This window comes from Capricornis sumatraensis, chromosome 4 (assembly GCF_032405125.1).
Source record: "Capricornis sumatraensis isolate serow.1 chromosome 4, serow.2, whole genome shotgun sequence".
Classification (NCBI taxonomy): domain Eukaryota; kingdom Metazoa; phylum Chordata; class Mammalia; order Artiodactyla; family Bovidae; genus Capricornis; species Capricornis sumatraensis.
Window position 1 is genome coordinate 151,703,381 of NC_091072.1, and position 14,356 is coordinate 151,717,736.

General features: G+C 39.4%; 1 protein-coding gene across 1 annotated transcript in view; it reads left to right on the plus strand.

The window, feature by feature from the left end:
• The window catches only part of WNK1 (WNK lysine deficient protein kinase 1), a 126,647-nt gene that overhangs the window by 78,678 nt on the left and 33,613 nt on the right, over positions 1 to 14,356 (plus strand). The window contains 9 exon segments of the mRNA XM_068971973.1: positions 2,151 to 2,239; positions 4,050 to 4,269; positions 5,578 to 5,911; positions 6,671 to 6,858; positions 9,313 to 9,345; positions 9,347 to 9,394; positions 9,396 to 9,452; positions 9,454 to 9,570; positions 11,249 to 12,487. Coding sequence (XP_068828074.1) covers positions 2,151 to 2,239; positions 4,050 to 4,269; positions 5,578 to 5,911; positions 6,671 to 6,858; positions 9,313 to 9,345; positions 9,347 to 9,394; positions 9,396 to 9,452; positions 9,454 to 9,570; positions 11,249 to 12,487 — 2,325 coding nt within the window.

Here is a 14,356-nt window from a genome sequence, read left to right on the forward strand (position 1 = left end):
GCAGTAGTGGTGCAGAGTTTGCTGCCCCTGAATCTTGGCTATACTTTGAGAAAGCAGCTTACCCTAGTAGTCAGTGTGTTATATGATGCATAGTTGCTGGTTTTGCAACTGTGATCTGGTATCTCAGCTGTTCAACTCGCTTTTCTACCTGTAAATAGAAATTCCTGTTGTGAATGTGTTTGTCTGCATAGGTAGGGTTAACAAGAGGATTATTTTTAAGGATAACCAAAGCTGAAAGCATATTCACTGTGGATCTTGGTGATTATTTTTCAAAGAGAATTGTATGCTTTTTTTTTTAACTCTAAGCCTTATTACCTTTGGTGATTACTTTTGAAGTCAAAGGTGCCTTAGGTCAGCAAACTTAATAATTCAGAGCTTTCAACTTGGATAGTCACATACGATTCTAGTTCCCATGAATATAGTTAAACAGGTATCATCCCTCTTTGCTAGACAGGGAAGTGAAGCTCAGGGCTGCCTCTCCTTGTCTAGCTCACACCTAACTCAAGTCTTAAGCTCCCTCCTTTCGTCTTCCCAGGATGCCTGTGCTAAATTGAAAAGGAAGAGTCTTAATACAGTCAGTATATGTGTGATTTATTACCTCAATATGTAGAGTTGCCAGGTCAGACTCATTGCTCTAAAACATGTGCATTTATGGAAGTAGGAACAAGTTTTCTAATCCTGTTCTATATCCTCTTTAACTTCTTTTCTATAATATTTGAAGTGTCCTTACATGAAAGGCCAGCTGTGTATTAGTGTCTGATTTTACCAAAGAACAATCTTTCAGATAGTTTTCTGCCAATAGTGAGTGTTCTAGGAACTTATAATACACAGTATCTTATTTTTTTAAAGTATTTTAGACTGTTCTTCCCATTATATTTATAAATGCCATCTTAAAAGTTTGCTTTATACTTTAACATGTTTATTGTAAACCTTAAAAGCAAATATAAAAATCTCCAGTGTTTCTGCTACCAGAGAACTTTTAGTGAGCATCATCCTTAAAAAAAAAAACACAACAGTTCCTGTTTTCTTTAGCTTTAATTTAAAATACCACGCCATACCATGCCAGCTTGCTCAATTAAAGCAGGCTTTTCCTTCAATGACATTGTTTTTTGTTTTTATTAGAATGATTATGTGAAGACAAGGACTGGTTGGGAAGACTTAGCTAGACTTGAAAAATAAGAAGATTGAGGAAAAATTCAAATAATATGTATTGTCACCGAGACATTAGGTGATTAATTCTAGTCCCTGTTCCCTGTCTCCTCCTCGCTGTGTGTTAGGTGGTCATAGACTTACTGTGCCTCTTGGAAAGTATATCGTGTTGCTACTTCAGCTCAGTCTGTGTGACTTAGAATAGGCAGGAATAGATAATGAGATGTTCTTCTCCACACCACCTCTCAGACAGGAGTAGGTTGTTGTTCTTCTATCTTATATACATTCTCCACACACCGCTGAAATTTTTGTTTGCAAAAATTTACCTTTTGTGAAAATTCTACAGTATTACAATGGTGCTATTTAATATAATAGTGATGTTAAATTTTTTTCTGAAATTAATTAGAAAGTTTGTCTTTCAGATGAGTCTGATGTGTTGTCATTTTATGTTTTCATATGTACAAGACAGTTTGCTCTTCAGCTACCATACCAAGCCAGTCTAAATTCTTCACTTCTTACTGAGTTTGTTAAGGAGTACTATAATGATAGAATACCTGCCAGACTAAGCGTGTGAATTCATGCCCACACATGGGTTCTCTGTTCAAGAGTTGCATGTTATGTTGATTAATGTGTTAGGGAACAAGGTTGAACAGAAGATCTTCTAACCAATTAGAACAGTTGGGCTTTGTTTTAGCCAAAATTTCCATTACCTGAAACACAGCAAAAGATGCTAACGATAGCCTGCTTTTGTCACTAGCAGTGTCGTGGCCATGGAAGTAAGTGACTCCGCTGTCTTAACTGTTCCCTATTGTTACCTTGTAGGGGCTAAATTGCTACTACCCAGCTCTGACCCTGCATGAACTAGATCCTGCAGGCAAACGAGGAAAAAGCCAGGATGGTGAGAAGGCAGTCTAGTAGAACCTTAGGAGGCAAGTTGAAATTCAGGTTCAAAGTCCCTGCCTTCCTTGATGTGTTCCTGTTGCTATTTTTATGATTTTCAGGGGGTGAAGCCAGCCAGTTTTGACAAAGTAGCAATTCCTGAAGTGAAGGAAATTATTGAAGGATGCATACGGCAAAACAAAGATGAAAGGTAAGTTGCCTCTTTTGACCTGGATATTGCTTAAACAGAAACTTCAAGTATAATGTGCTCTGAATAGAACCCTCAACCTAAGGTGTATGTAATACTTTACTTGTGCTTAGTTTCTCTGTTTATGTCTTATAATATCTTGGAAAGTAAAGTTCTATCCACTGGAGCTAGTATTCAGATTTAGTATACTGAAATATCGTAAAAATGTGGTTTGGTAGAGTTTGAATAAACCAAAACCACCTTAAATGTAGCTGCTATGTTCAATAAGAGCTACTTACTTATAGCATCTACATGATTTATAAAACTTACTAGGTTCTATTCTGATACAGCAGATCTCTTCCTTAGCTGTTTACCAGTTGAATTCTAAAGATGAAGTAAAATTTTGGCTCTTTAAAATCAACTCAGCTATGCTGGTCTTGATTTACTGTTGCTATGCCAGAATTGTAGAAGAGCAAAATGTCAAAATTCCTTTGAGTAAGAAGAGACAACTTCACCCAGAGCTTGGGAGGAGATCTAGCTTAGTCATTATGCTAACAGAGGGCTCTTCTCAGAGGAGTGGCAAGTATCTGATGTGCCGTATAGCTGATTCATCACCCGTTAGGCATGGCAAAGGTCCAGTGTCTGTTTTTGAAAAATAATCTACCTTCACCATCCCCCGTCACCCTCCACAGAAGAAAAAGTAGACCCACTAGTACAAAGTGTGAATTGAACATAATCTGCCTCTTGAAGAACGTGAGTGATAGGTATTTCAGCCAAATTAAAGAATTCCATATCTTCACTTCTCCAGTCTCATATTCTTTTCATAACTTTGTTATTTGGAAGAGCTTAAGATCTTGATCTTTAAGGCTTTTTAGTAGAAATTTAGTTTGGGTTTCTGTTTTTATATACACTGATTGAAAAGGAGACGCCTTAATCTCTTTAAGAACATTTTTTTGAAAAACTATAAATGAATATTTGTCTCCAGTCATAGAATGTGGTACTCTTGTTTCTTGTCTGGATGGAACAGTTTACTAGATTACTGGTATTTTGAGACCATTTATCTAGAGAAACTGTTCCATGATCAGACTTCTGCTTGCCTAGTACGCTAGGTGCTGAACCAAGAATTGAGAGGATTTATTGTGTAAAGGAAAATTGCTATATTAGAAGGTAATGTACTATAGAAATAAAAAGGTCTTTGAGTTTTGAGTCTATGATTTATGACTTTTATAACTGAGCAAGATGGTCAGTCTCTCTCAGAATCCATCCATTTCCTGCTGATCAGGAAATGGTATCTCATTGGATACCAGAAATCAGATGAGATCATACATACAAGAATTTGGTCAACTATTAATACAAGCACTATATAACACATTTAAAAGTATCATTTCCAGGGAGAGTAGCACTGACATATATACGCTGCCATGTATGAAATAGGTACCTACTAGGAAGCTAGTGTATGGCACAGGGAATCCAGCTGGGTTCTCTGTGATGACCTAAAAGAGTAGGAGGCGCAAGAGGGAAGGGGCTGTATGTGTACACATAGCTGATTCACTTTGTTGTACAGCAGAAACTAACACAACGTTTTAAGGCAATTATACTCCAGTAATAAAAAGTATCGCTTTCAGCCCTTATTCATAAATGAGATTGTTTCGATGTTCTGTAACTTGAATAAAACTATAAAACTGCTTAAATGAAGCAGTGTAGAAATGAATTAGAAAATTCCTGTTCTACTTTTTGCAGTCCTTTTTCATTATTCTAAACATAACATATTTGAGAAGTATCTTTTAAATCTAATGGCGTTTTGTTTTTTGTTTCTTTCCCTTCTCTTTTGAAGATACTCTATCAAAGACCTTTTGAACCATGCCTTCTTCCAAGAGGAAACAGGGGTACGGGTAGAATTAGCAGAAGAAGATGATGGAGAAAAGATAGCCATTAAATTATGGCTACGTATTGAAGATATCAAGAAACTAAAGGGGAAATACAAAGACAATGAAGCTATCGAGTTTTCCTTTGACTTGGAGAAAGATGTGCCAGAAGACGTTGCTCAAGAAATGGTAAATTAACACTGATCAAGCCATTTAAATTTTATGTTGATTTATATACATTGATACTATTGATATAAGTTGATACTATTGAGCAGAAAAGCAGTTTATGAAGCAGTGTGTATGACATATCCTATTGATATAAAATTACGTTAATGGTCCCAAGATTTATTTTTATTTTAGAAGACATGTATATGCATAGATATGTATAGTAGATAGATGGATGGACAGACAGGCAAGCAGGCAGATATACAGAGAGGGAATGAATTGGAGGACATTTTGAAGTCATTTTCAAAGTCTGTAAGGTTGACTGACTTCTAATTAGTGTAACCTATTTAGTTAGAATAAAAAATTGTTTCTGCATACTGATAGATTAGCCTTTGGTCAGTCATCTGGGTAATAAACCCAATAAGCAGTTCACACATTGTTTTTACTTCAAAGGAAATTTTCATGATCAATTGTTAGTAGGCAGCTTTTGGCCAGTCATTTTCAAGGAAATGCTTTGCCAAGCTTAGGCTTTCCATGGTGCCTTAATAGCCATTTACTGTGCAGAGATATAAATGGTCTCTGCCCGAATGTGTCAGAGCCATTCAGTACTTAACATCTGAGAAGGGGTCAGCATGAGAGAGGTACTTATTTTTAACTGTCAGGTTTTTATATTATTTGAGTTTTTATTTTTAACTTTCATATATTTACCACAGTTGTTTTGTTTGGTTAAGTGGTTGTCCAGTGAAAAGACGGTAAAGCGTCTGCCCACAGTGCTAGAGACCCGGGTTCGATCCCTGCATCAGGAAGATCTCCTGGAGAAGGAAATGGCAACCCACTCCAGTACTCTTGCCTAGAAGATTCCATGGACGAAGAAGCCTGGTGGACTACAGTCCATGGGGTCTCAAAGAGTCGGACACGACTGGGCGACTTCACTTTCTTTTCTTTTCTTTCTTTCTAGTGAAAGAAGTAAAAGCAACACAGGTTCATATTGATGGTTACATGTGAGCGGGAAATTGAGTATGATAAAATGAGCCTTTTGGTTTTACCACTTGGATGCTTAGGTTCCCTGTTGATTTGTTATAATTAGTGAAGGTATATGTACTTCATGAGTTTGTATAAAGATAATATGCATCCACTCCATGAGTATCTGCAAAAATGGTGGGCAAGTGCATAGTGCAGACCAGTAGTTTCACTGTTTGGTTAAGGTCAGTCCTCGGACAGTTCTTTCTCCCTCTCCTTCTCTGTTTTCCTTTCCCGAAGGACTGTTGTTTGTGTTTGGTTTGTTTTCTTTTGCTATCCTGCTGCTTCCTGATGTACCCTTTCATCCTATAGGTAGATTCTGGGTATGTCTGTGAAGGTGATCACAAGACCATGGCGAAAGCCATCAAAGATAGAGTGTCGTTAATTAAGAGAAAACGAGAACAGCGTCAATTAGTGCGGGAGGAGCAAGAAAAAAGAAAGCAGGAGGAGAGCAGCCTCAAGCAGCAGGTGGAGCAGCAGCCCAGCACTGCCCAGGCCGGAGTCCAGCAGCCCCCTGCCACCAGCACTGGTGGACCCGCTGCCTCTGCTGTGTCTGCGTCCGTCTCCACGCAGGTAGAGCCAGAGGAGCCTGAGGCCGACCAGCATCAGCAGCTGCAGTACCAGCAGCCTGGTGTGTCTGTGATATGTGAGTATCAGGGGCCCAGTGAGGTTGCTAGGCACGCTCTTAGCTAACGCTCTGTCTTCCTGGTCCATTGTTTTGCACTGGCCTCTTGGTTTTGAATTGTGAATCTAACATATAAACAAGAGGTTTGAAATGGTTGCTATCTCCTTTTCCTTTTGGTTCTTACGTTCACAGCTAACAGCATAGAAGAATGGGACAGTGAGGAAATGGGATTAGGATGTGAGAAATTCTGCAGGTTCCAGCATCTTGGATGTTCTATTTGTAGATTCCTACCTTTTACAATTTCTTAAATTAATAGTGAAATGTAACAAATTTATCTTACCTACTTAATATTGAACCTGTTAATCTGATTCAGCTCTTTTAGCAAAGCTGAATAACGTATAAACTAGAAATTAATGAGGCCACTAGTTACTAATTGAGCCATCTTAATACTTAGAGCCCGCTGGTTTCCATGGTTGACTTCGGAAGCTGTGTCAAAAATGTCAGGCCTGTTAACAATGTTCTGTTTTATTCCCCCTGTTCATCGGGTGGTAAATTCTGTGATAGCCAGGGGATTTTTTTTTTAAGATGAAACTTTTCTATATGGATTCCTCTGCTAAACATAGAAATCTACTTAGTAAAACTAGTCATTCTTTATTTAGTTCAGGTCTGTGCAAAGATAAGACCAATTAACTCTAAAATCAGGGGTTTGTGATGGGAAAACGTGAATCACCTTTTCATGATTTGTCTCTCTGTCTTGTATTTTGGCAACTTCTCCTTCAGCTGACGGGACAGTTGACAGTGGTCAGGGGTCCTCTGTCTTCACGGAATCTCGAGTTAGCAGCCAACAGACAGTTTCGTACGGGTCCCAGCATGAGCAGGCACCTTCCACTGGCGCCCTCCCAGGGCACACAGCGTCTGTTGTCCAAGCACAGGCTCAGCCCCATGCGGTATATCCACCCTCAAGTTTGGTGAGTAACTGTGCAAGAGCGCGCACGCCTGTAACATGCTCAGGGCACACTCTGCCACTGAATGAGTGACAGCACGAGTCCAAAGTGAAAAGTACAGGTGGTGCCTTTCCAGAGGAGGCAGGTTATTTATTAAAGTGCCATCAGAGTGGTGCAGGCAGGGTGGGATACATGCATTACTCTGGGAAGACACTGTTCACAAGATTTAAACTAATCAGCGTTTGATTAAAGATAATGCTCTCCAGCACTTTAAAGTTGAAACTGTTCAAAGCAATGTAAGTTAGACATACAAATGTGGGTGGGGGACAAGGAGAGTTTTTCAAAAGTTACTTGAAAGAATTAGTAAGTATTTTCTGTAAGATGTCTTATTGTGTGAAACACAGGTAAGACCTTCAAATCATTATAGACTGCTGCATGTGAGTACACCAGAGAAAAGGAATGACCATTTAATTTAGCGCTTGTGTTTAATCATCAGTTGCTATGCGTGTTCTTGCCTTAAAGTCTGTGTTGGACACAAGTTCTTTCCCTAGTATATGTTCATTTGCTTCTTCCCTTTATTTTGGTATCTGTTTTATGACTGATTTATTTTCAGATTCAATTTGTAGCAATTATATCCTGATGTATATATTGTACATTTGTACCTATGCATATATATACATACACACACACATTATTACCCATGTTTTATGTTAGCCACTCTTGCTTCTCATACAGAGAATGTTCAAATAGACCAGTAGATAATACCCCATTTCTTTGGTAAACCTTCCATGAAGTCTTCAGAAGTAAACAAGATGCATCTTCTGCCTCAGGATGGAATTGAGAATAACTGGTCACTACAGTGCTGTTGTTTAGTGAGATCTTTAGGCAGATAGATTGCCCCTCTGTCTCAGGAACTTTTAATCTGAATTTGTGAAAGTCTTGTTCTTCATTGAATGAAACTCTTTCTCTGGTAAGAAAATACTGTTTATTCTGGTCTCTTACCCTACAGCTGGGATAAAAGATGTTTGCTTGTTTTAGAGTCCATTAGTTAGTTCTGCATTGGCTACATCTTAAGATGAATGGCCACAGTTACAGAAAGAAAACTTCCAGTTGTAGTAGCAATCTACTTCTCTGACCTTTAAAATAAGTAGGTAGGGTAGAAGAGCTTTATACAGACTGTACAAGTGTATTTCTGTGGTGTAACAAATATTATTTGTCAGCATTTCTTATCAGTTTCTACTCTTGTTGATTTCTTCTGGATCATCATAACTATAGATTTTTTAAGAACTTTCTAATCTCTTGGCTTCCTGCATCACAGGATATGAACTTTGGGTCTCTATTTTAGAAATGGAAAAGGACTGACCATTTATGAAGATGCTAAATATTTAGCCACAAATATAGCTATATTTATTAATGTTCTAAAAGCACACCAGTAATGAAATGAAAAAAGGCAAACTCCCTGCCTTTTAATGATAATATTCCATGAAAGTATCATGAAGAATTACTAAATATTGAGGATTTTTCAAAGCTTTTATAATCAGTCCTAATTCCAGAAAGTATTTACCATGGCTTGCAATAGCATATCAATTACAAGTAAAATTTAAAAATACAAGAGAAGCAAGAGTGGGGGAAAATGTAATTAATTAAACAGTTCACAGTTTCTAAAAGGAAATAACAGACATGCTCAGGACAGCCTTAGAGCTTTAGATTTGCTGCTTTGTAGCTATATTGAAACCTTTATATTAAGGTGCTTTAAACTTTTAAACCAAAATTGAACCTCTGATGTGGCTGAAAAAAATTTTAACGTTATTCTTTAGAGACTCACAGTTTAGATACTTTTCCATTGGCTACTTTAGTAAAAATACAGACTATTTCCTGTACCTATTATGAATTATGTCTAGAAAGCTAATGCTTTTCCTGGAATATGACTTTAAGCTTTATAGACAGATAGGCAAATGGGATAAACTATTCTATCAGCCAACAACTTTTTTGTCTACTGCCTTCTAAAATAGGACTTAGAAATCTTGTATGTCTGAGGTTCCCAGAGCTCCAGCAGAGCAATCCAGTCTTAAGATCTTCTGCATCTTACAATGTGCGTTAAACTGACAGAGTTTATTAACAAGTTTGCAGAGACTACAGCCAGTACTCATTGTTTTCCCAGTCTGTTCTGCTGCCTCAGTCGGTCATTCTTATTCATACACTCATAACAATTAATGTTATTTCAGAATGTTTAGGAAGGTACTTGATCATTATTTTGGTGGTTAATTTTAAAAAACCTGTACTTGACCAAGTGTAGAGAGAATAGTATGGTCTGCCAAGTGTGCTTTGTGGAATTCTGTCTCCTCAGAAAATGACTTCGTGGAATGGGGGGAGGATGGAACATTTCTTTTGTGTCAGCTGTGCCCTGTGACCATTGTACATTTTGTTGTTTTGTTTTCAGAGTGCTGTGTTTTTCACGTGTGTTTGTTTTCTGTTTAGCCTCGTCGTGGCCGTAGCATGTCGGTTTGTGTCCCCCATCTTGCTGCTGCCCCCTCTCTGCCCCGCATCTCTCCCGGTGCTCCTTCCACCCCACCACCAGTGCTGTCCGCACCTCTTTCTCCTTCCCTCCTCCGGACTGCCCCCGAGGAGACTTTTGCCGAAAAGCTTTCTAAAGCATTGGAGAGGGTCCTGCCTATGTACTCTGCCTCTCAGCGCGAGTGCCGACGCTCCAGCCTGCCTTCCCTCTTTGTCAGTGCTGTATGTAACATCAACTTCCTGACAGATGAACATTTATTACCAATGAATACATCCAGGCATCAGGAGTTGTAATAACGATTAAAAAACAGGGCTGAACTTAGTAATATAGTATGCTTTTAGGAAATAGGTTTTTCCTGTAATTTGTTACAAGGCTGTAGTGGGGAGAAAAGCAAGGAGGTAATCAGAGAGAATGCTTATGACACCCTGGGCACATAGCAGTCTTTGAGCAGCATAATCTCCTATCCCCCGCCAGTGTATTCAACTCCTTGCATTTTCATATTTTACCAGAGTATGTGTATTATTTAATTTTAAACTCGTTGGCTGTTTCGAAAGCAAGCTTTCTCTTTATCAAAAATTACCGAAATATGTTTTCACTTTGTTCCAGAGAGATACTGATAATGCTGCTTGAGTCCATTTATTCCCATAGTCAGTGAGGAATAATTGAAGAGAGAAAGTTGCTTTTAATTTGTTACCTATTCAAAATGAGGGATCAACAAACTAAAAGGCCACATAATGTTCCCTCTTGGCAAGTTTTTTTTTTTTTTTTTAGATTGAATAATGGACCTTGACTCTAATGCAGTACGTTAGATGCACATAAAATATATGCAGTTTGCTTTGGCCCCATTAATGTCTGTAGATATGTGGGACTTTGCTGCTGCTTTTCCAGATAGAGGATTTGGTTAGCATTCTGATCTAGGAATCCCAAAACCTTCAGATTTGTACCTAGGAGAGTGATTAACTGTATAGTGTCTTTATGGCCTCGGAATACTCTTGAATAAACAACAGTAAACCAGAGCATTCTGATTCAAAATAGAAACCTCCTTTTAACTGTTGTGAAGAAGTAATAATGGAGCCGTTTTGCGATTTTGATAGGATCTTTCCTATTGAAAGAGTGAAACTGATCTACCCTTTAAAAAAAGGGCCTGTGAAAGTGAATTATTACAGTGTGTACCATTTGCATTTGACAGGGTAGAATTCTCATTTTTAGAGTGTTAACCTAGAACTGCTTCTATGACCAAAAATGCTGTCAAATCAAGTTGGCTATTTACATTACCCTTTTCACCTGATTTGAACAGCAAATTAGTTGACCTTTAAACTGGCATCAGAAAAGTGGGCGTTCAGTGGCTTGGCATCTGTAACCTGCTTCATGTAGTAAAACTCACTGCATACGGTTTGGGGCAGACAGGGAAAGACATGACGGTCACTAGCCAAGCTGTGTATCTTTTACTACCCACCAGGAATCTCTTCTGATTTCTAGTTAGAAGACATGACATTAGTTAATCAGAAATGAACCGTGGAGCCTCTTAACATAGCAGAAGACAGTAAGGCTTCAGGGTTGGAAGATTTGGTACAGGTCATAGGTGAGCATGTTACTTGTGGGTAAAAGCAGAATAGTCGCTTGGAAGGTTAAATTCTTCATTTCCTTTGAGGAGGGGAGCGTTGTGGAAAAGCAGCTCTTATCTAATGCAAAGATCCCCACAGAATAGTTTTATTGACCCTGGATGTATTTAATGGGTTTTTACTATGCACATAATTTCCAAAAGCATTGTATTTCTTTATTAATTATAAATTTGGTGTAACCATTTTGTAGGGTTACACAGAGCTGCCCAGATGTGCATGTCTGATGTAATTTCACATATGAATGTATGAATTACTTGTCTTATTCATGTTGATACAGCCTCAGTCCATGGCGCATCCGCGTGGGGGGACCCCAACATACCCAGAATCACAGATATTTTTCCCAACTATTCATGAACGTCCAGTTTCTTTTTCACCACCTCCCACCTGTCCACCGAAGGTGGCCATTGCCCAGCGGCGTAAGAGCACCTCCTTCTTGGAAGCCCAAACTCACCAGTTCCAACCCCTGCTGAGGACTGTCGGCCAGAGTCTTCTTCCACCTGGTGGCAGCCCACCTAACCGGACTCCAGAGACTGTAGTCATGTGGGGCACTGCAGCCAGTAGAGCTGGGGAGCTGTGTGAGGTGCAGGCCCATCCTGTGTTCGAGCCAGTTCCAGATTACAGTGACTACAGAGCTGGACTGGTGCTTCCAGAAGAAGCTCACTACTTCCTCCCTCCGGAAGCAGTGTATCTAGCCGGGGTACATTACCAGGCCCAGGTGGCAGAACAGTTTGAGGGTTTTCCATACAGCTCACCAGTCCTGTCAAGTCCTATGAAGCAGACACCTGAGCAGAAGCCAGTGCACGGGGGCCCCACCTCCAGTTCTGTCTTTGAATTTCCATCGGGACAGGCTTTCCTGGTAGGACACCTCCAGAATGTAAGATTAGATTCGGGACTGAGCCCAGGCTCTCCCCAGTCTAGCGTTTCTGCACCTGTCAGTACAGATGCCACACGCTTGAAGTTTCACCCTGTCTTTGTTCCTCATTCTGCACCTGCTGTGTTAACTCATAACAACGAGAGCAGAAGCAGTTGTGTGTTTGAGTTTCACGTTCATACTCCAAGCTCCTCTTCAGGAGAAGGAGGGGGAGGAGTTTTACCTCACCGCATTTACCGAAATCGCCAGGTTGCTGTGGACTCGAACCAGGAAGAACCACCTCCTCAACCTGCAGGATTACACAGCCGCCTGCAGCCTGTGACTGAAGAACAGCAGGCGCCCCAGGCCCCAGAGTTGACCATCTCTGTGGTGGAGCCCACCGGACAGACCTGGCCCATAGGAAGCCCAGAGTACTCCAGTGATTCCTCCCAGGTCACTTCTTCAGACCCCAGTGAATTTCAGTCACCTCCCCCTACAGGGGGAGCAGCTGCTCCTTTTGGCTCTGACGTCTCATTACCCTTTATCCGCCTGCCTCAGACAGTGTTACAAGAATCCCCACTCTTCTTCTGTTTCCCCCAAGGAGCCACCTCTCCGCAGGTTTTATCCGCCTCATTTTCTTCAGGAGGATCTGCACTCCATCCACAGGTTATAGGAAAACTTCACGGTTCTTTTACACTACCCTGCTGTGACAGTTACATTTAAGTTTTCTGTCCCTCTTTTCCATTCATCAGGGATATTGTTTAATTTATTGTGGCGTTTCTCCATTGATCGGGGAGGGTAATTTTAAACTACTTGTATTTAAGACCAAAATATGAGACTGAAGCTGCTTGATTGACCTATAATGTGTACAAACCCTTGGAGAAAGGAAAAACTTAGAATTTTAATTACTTGTCAAAATCAGTTATTTCTGTCCGTACATATTGGGTTGGCCAGAAAGTTCATTTGAGTTTTCCTGTATGATGGTATGTGAAAACCCGAACAAACTTTTTGGTCAGCTCAGTAGAATGGATGGAGTTTTCAATTAGTTGTGAACATGTTAGTGTCTATAAAGTTGACATTGATTATTTACAAACAGTACTGTAAAATGTTTCTTTCTCCCTAGAAACAAACATGGCTAGTTTTTAAAACTTGGAGGAGATAATTTTTTTTTCCCTTAAAATGAAAAGAATGGAAAATAGGGAATTTTTTTTTTTTTAAGTAGTATTAGGAATATATAGAGTTTCCACTAGTATGAAAGGATCTTAAAAGACAGGAAACACCTTAGGAATTTATCTTAACAAATGAAGATGCCTTTTTAAAGTGGCATCCAATAAGTCACCATGTATTATATGTTCAAATAAAATGTTAATCCATTAAATTGACTAATTCTAATTTTTAGTAACTAAATTAGAATCTAGTATGGGTGATGGGGCTTCTTTTGTCTTAAGAATTTGTGATATATGTTGCAAGGTAAGGAACATGAGATATCTCAGTTCTTAGATTTTTCCTCAACAGATTAAATGCTCTTAATGTATGTGAACATATGCAGCCTCTTGCAACTAAAGACAAAATGATGGGCATAATAGGATTCAAGAAGTGGAATCAGTATTTATATATTCCCTTGATACATTTTGTCAAATGTGTAAGTCTTATAAAATCTGTGTAGGAGATTGTGCAGTTAATTAGGAAGCTTTGCAGTCATGTATTCAGGATGTTATTTGGATGTTTTAAATGATCTCACTCATATATAAATTACTATATGTTCTTCATACTTCCTTCCTATGTTCTTCCCTCATCTGAGGCAGAAGTATCCCCCAAAATATACAGCAAATACTAGTTACCTAGAGCAGTACTAAGAAGCAGAAAGATCCAGAGCTTGAAAATTTGTACTGCGTGCATATGCAGTGTGATAAGCTCACGTTAACACACTGGTTGTCAGCTCTACTCTAAATGTGTGCACTGCCACTTTCACTCTGTGAACTTCCAAAATGAAATTTTAAACATCAAGTACTCTACAGGAAAGGTGGCAGCACGAATATATGCTCAGGTGGTTAAGATGCAGTTGGATTGGCTGTCCTATCCAAGCAGGCTTCAAAGAAGTGCCTCTGAACTGAGATGAGACAGTAGAGGTGGGGCTTCTCATCTTCATGACTCACCTCTGTCAAGTTCTTTCACTCTCACCTTCTTGTTTAACTTGAGATCTCTTCGAGGTGAGAGTTTCTCAGATTCACCCTTATTGACATTTTAGATTAGGTGACTCTTAATTGTGGAGGCTGTTCTGTGCATTTGTTGGATGTTAGCAGCATCTGTGGCCTCTACTCACTAAATACCAGGAGCAGCTATATCTCCCAGCTGTGCCAACCAAAAACACATCCAGATATTGCCGAATGTCCCTGGGAAGGGTGTGGGGCACCCAAAGTGGCCCTGGTTGAGAACCATTGCTCTAGGTACTTGGCAGTTAATAGTAACAGGTTTTTGTTTTTTACATTTTTTGACAAAAGTCACTATATCACTATAAGAAATAGCAAAAGGAAC